At 39.9% G+C, this 4,848-nt stretch overlaps 1 protein-coding gene across 7 annotated transcripts in view; it reads right to left on the bottom strand.

Annotated features, from left to right (window-relative positions):
• The window catches only part of Ppfibp1 (PPFIA binding protein 1), a 112,247-nt gene that overhangs the window by 19,537 nt on the left and 87,862 nt on the right, over positions 1–4,848 (bottom strand). For all 7 annotated transcript variants that reach the window (XM_033763518.1, XM_010628996.3, XM_010628994.3 and 4 more), the window contains one exon: positions 3,079–3,233. In XM_033763518.1, the coding sequence (XP_033619409.1) occupies positions 3,079–3,233 (155 nt within the window). The remainder of the gene's footprint in view (positions 1–3,078; positions 3,234–4,848) is intronic.

Below are 4,848 nucleotides of genomic sequence, written 5' to 3'. Positions count from 1 at the left end.
CCCAGGCTGGGCTTCAACTTTTGATTCTCCTGCCTCGGCTTCCACGAGTGCTGAGATTACAGGTGTGAGCCACCAGCCTAGGCTCAGTGAACTAACTTCTATATGCCAACCAATCAGCAGCCGTCTCTACTTAGTAACCACACAACTACTGGTGATTTCAACTTACTATTCCTGCCTGTCTGAGCTCTGAATGTCCAAAAAACTATGTATTATCAACTCAAGGAGAATGCGCTTGCTAACAAAGCTTACTTGGTTAAGTAAGTCATGAATTTAGCTTTGTGATTTTTGTTTCAGATACTGAGTAGTCATTTCTTCCTTGGATACTATAAATGCTTATAAAGGGAATGTAGTTCAATGGTAGACTTCTTGCCTAGCATGGTCAAAGCTGTGGGTTCAATGCCTGACACCCCTGCCCTAACAAAAGGATATCAAATATGAAAGGAAAGGAAATGTGAAATCCTATTATAAAATAGGATACGTGTTATTTTACCATTAGGTTTCTCAGTTTGAATCTTACAACTAATCCTGGACAACCGAGTCATAATACTGGTTTCCTAAAGTTCACACATATTTTTGGATTCCTAATCATGGCAGGGGGTAACTACACTAAAAGACTGACCCATTTTCTTAATTTCTTTTTCAAACTTTAAGCCTTCATTTTTATTTCATATCATTCTTCTAGCTTTTCCTTAAAAATGTGGCTGAACTTCCTCACTACTCATCAAGTCATATCTGTTCCAAATTATAAACTTATTATTAAACTGGAACAGCAAAAAGTCTTTTAAGGATATGAGACTATCTGGTGTGTCACAGTGTGACAGCAGCTTCTGTAAATGCAGCATACTCACTGGCTGTCAAATGTTTTTGCCTTCAGTACAAGATTTCCCCCTTTAAAGTATTTTTGATTCCTTAATCTTGTTTGATATTTTAGTACTCTCTGACATTTGTGAAGGAAATAAAATTCATTTTTATTCAACTTGAATCCTACATTCTCATTGTGTAATTATCAGCCACAGATAAGAAAGAGTAATGATGATCTCTGCCCCTTGGCCTCTTCTCACAGGCTATAGCAAAATGTGGTAAGATGAGATGACCAAAGTCAAATTGTTGAGTTGAATAAAAGTGTATTGCATTTGTAGTCTCTCTCCCCAGTAATTTACAGTGAAACTAAGACAAGGCTTTAGGGCAAAGAGCAAACACAGGATGAGGAAACCTGAGGCCTCAGTGAAGCTGAGAGTATGGCTGTGAAACCCCTTGTTTCTGGGTCTTTGAGACTGCCCTTGAACTCACTCTGTAGCTCAAACTGACCTCAAACTGCCACAGCTTCCAAAGTGCAATGGTCTAAACCCTTTGTTTAGATAGGAGAAAGACTGAGAGTAGTACTGTTATACTGAACTTTTTTTTTTTTTTTGGGGTACCAGGGATCGAACTCAGGATCTTGTGCTTGGGAGGTAGGTGGTGAACGACTGAGCTGAATCCCTGGCCCCGTGAACTTTTAAAAAGACTAAAAGTAAGCGACTGTGGCCTTACAAGCAACCTAAGGCCAAGGCTTACTGTGAAGATATGTGTAGATGTGCTCTTATCTAATGGAGTAGATTACACAGGGATTCATATAAAATTTTAAATGTTTAAAGTGTTACACCAAATCCAGTACAGAAGGGCAGAGGTAACAGAAAATGAAAAAGTGGCTTTGAACCTCTATGGCATTTTTACAGGCATGAAGCTGAGGAAAATGCTCATCCGCAAATACTTGAGGGCAAAGGAAAGAGGACTTCAAGGGAAGTACACAGGATCCAGGCTGCTAGGGCCTGTACAGGAACTGGCAACAGAAGCCAACTTTACTTAAGAACATCACAGACTAGGGGCACCTTAGAGCTTTCCATTTTCCCTCTTCTTTATCAGAAGAGCCTGTAGCAGTTACACAATGTCTTGCTAGCACGGTGTGTTGGGTATGGGGGATGGATAATGTGTCTGTAAATTTCCACCTCTTTAAATTGCCTGGAGTGATAGTCAAGAAACTGCCCCAAAGACTACACTTGAGCAGCTTCACACGCATCTTGATTTGAACTGGATGACTGGCTCCTGGAAGGTTGGTGCCTTACTGGAGTAAAATTTGGGGGTGTTTGGAGTGGAGCTGACTGTATTTTTTCATGGGACAGAGATGTAAACTGTTGCAGGCATTTGATGGAGCCACAGACTAATTTTTCCAAATATGGTTGGTTGTACCAATACATTCCACTGCTCAAGTTTTTACAATGTGGTGCTGTCACTTGTCTATTTAGAGGTAGGGTTGGGGCCAGGGATTTAGCTCAGTGGCAAGTGCAAGGTCTTGAGTTTGATTCCTGGTACCAAAAAGACAAAACAAAAAACAAAAACAAAGAGGTCGGTCAATATCTCCCTCCTTGAGTCTGGGTCAAACTATGGCCACAGCAGAAAGGATGCTATATGACTTCTGAGGTGTCAGGAAGGATGCCTATCTTGGACAGTTTGATGCAATGTAAATGAGTTTAAGACTGCTTATTGCCCTACAGTTTAAGTAAGCCAAAGGGAAATTTTATTCAATCATCTTTGGAGTCACCATCAGAAATGATTAAAATATATTTACTTATATAATCTCATTTTATCCCCATTTCATTTTCCTCTGCTTATAGTTTACTAAATAGATTATAATTTTGTATTTAAGATGATATGTACCTTCACATTTACGTTTTTCCTGAAACAGCCTAGCGATGTTCCTCAGGCTAGCCTTGAACTCCTGAACTCAAGTGATCCGCCAGCCTAAGCCTCCCAAGTACCTGAGACCATAGGTACACACCACTACCACACCTAGCTTGTTTTTCCTGAATTTTGTAAGGAATTTCCACAGTGCTCAAAGCATTTGATCAAGACAGGGAGACAATACACATTTTAAAAAGCAGTGGGGAAGCAAGTGAGCCAGAGAGAGACCTGGAGGACACAAAAGTTGCCAGAATAAACCAAATGAAAACTGAGAAAAAAAACATGTGCTCATATTAATGGTGTTTGAACTGTGAATGACAAAGACTCTTTAATAAGAAAACACTGGCATTCTATACAGACCTCTTCTGGAATACTTGTGTTGAACGGGTCATAGCTAGGAGATGACGTTACTGGAGAAGTAGATGGACTTTTTTCCAGATCACTAAAGCCCTGTGTATCCAACAAAGTGGAGATGGAACTGGAATTGAAGAGGTCTTCATATTCACCATCTTTGCCTAGAAAACAATACAGCAAAAACAAGAAAGATTTTTATGTTTTTGTTCTGGAGGAAAATAAGAATCCGTATTTCATTACACATAAAACATTTTCTTTTGGCCAGGTGTGTGGATCATGCCTGCAATCCTAGCACTCAGGAGACACCGTGAAGCAGGAGGATCACCATGAGTTTGAGGCTAGCCTGAAATATGGAGCAAGACCCTGCCTCAGAAAAACAAAAACCAAAACAAAACCCCCCAAACCCCACTGATTTTCTTTTTGGGGGAAAGCAGTAGGGGGTGTTAGGAATTGAGCTCAGGGCCTCATGCATGCTAACTATGTGTTCTAACTACTGACCTATACCTGAAGTCCTGCAGAAGAGCCAACTTTTCATGCTATCGCTTGAAAATAGTAGTGTGGGACACCTAATAAACAGCAGCTGAAATCTGAGCACTGAAGGCCCACTGGGGCCGCAGAGTGCCCAGCAGTGCTATTCATAGAGGAAGTCATATTTGGTAGGATCACTGACTCACAAGATTGAAAACAACTTTAAAGGTAATTTATTCCAACAAAACCTCATGTATATTGTAAAAGTTGGGGGCTTTATAAATTTTAGTTTAGGAAAAGCCAAGCTGCAGAATACCTAGTACAACAAATTAATTCTGAATAGCAACAAGAAGCATCACTTAGTTACCTAACTTTTTATATTCTTTTTTTTTTTTTTGGTACCAGGGATTGAACTCAGGCCCTTGTGCTTGTGAGGCAGGCGCTGGAATCACTGAGCTAAATCCCCAGCCCCAGATACCTTACTTTTTATCACTGCTGTGCACTGGAAAATACGTAAAAGGAAAATAAGAAAATGAAAAAAAAAGATGGATGACTTTGACCCCTCAAAAGAAGCCTTTTATGGCACTTTAAAGAAAAAAGAGCAATCTACCAGTAAAGAGCTACCATATATTCAGCAAAGCAGCAATTTTGAGAAATTTTTTATACCTGCAGAAATGAAAAGGATTAATTTTTGAAGTTTTTTATATTTTAAGTACAACGATTAAAACTTTTGTTGTTCTTGTTTGTTTTTGAGATGGGGTTTCACTTTGTAGTATAAGCCGGTTTTGAATTTCCTATGTACCCCAGGCTGGCCTTGAACTCATCATCCTTCTGCCTCAGGCTTCTGAGACACCTAAGTAAAGATATTGCCAGGAGTGGTGACTCATGTCTGTAATTCCCACACACTGAGAGGTTGGAGCAGGAGGATCACAACACTGAGCTATACACTCAGCCCTTTCTTATTCTGAGACAGGGTCTTGCCTAGTCCCTAAAGCCTTAGTCCCCCAAGCTTAGTGTTGTGTCTTTACTTAGGTGTCTTCTGGGAGTTTTTGAAATTCCCATGTTCAGAGATGAACCCCTCTTTTTAGCCACCCCAATGTTCTTTCTCTAGGCTTCTCCATCTTGGTCAATGGAACCATCACCTGCTGAGTGGCTGCAGTACAAAAATGTCTTTCTTATGTTCCTCTTTCTCACTCTCCTCTAACTCATCTCACTACCACGTGGAGTCTAACATTGCAGTCAGACTTGGTTCCCCAGATCTTTTCGTTTTTTTTTTTTTTTTTTTTTTTTTTTTTTTTTTTTTTTTTG

The sequence above is a fragment of the Fukomys damarensis genome, unplaced genomic scaffold, assembly GCF_012274545.1.
Source record: "Fukomys damarensis isolate Sample0158 unplaced genomic scaffold, DMR_v1.0_HiC HiC_scaffold_15, whole genome shotgun sequence".
In the NCBI taxonomy this organism is placed as follows: Eukaryota; Metazoa; Chordata; class Mammalia; order Rodentia; family Bathyergidae; genus Fukomys; species Fukomys damarensis.
The sequence above is the reverse complement of the archived record's forward strand: the minus strand, read 5'-3'. Positions and strand labels throughout refer to the sequence as shown.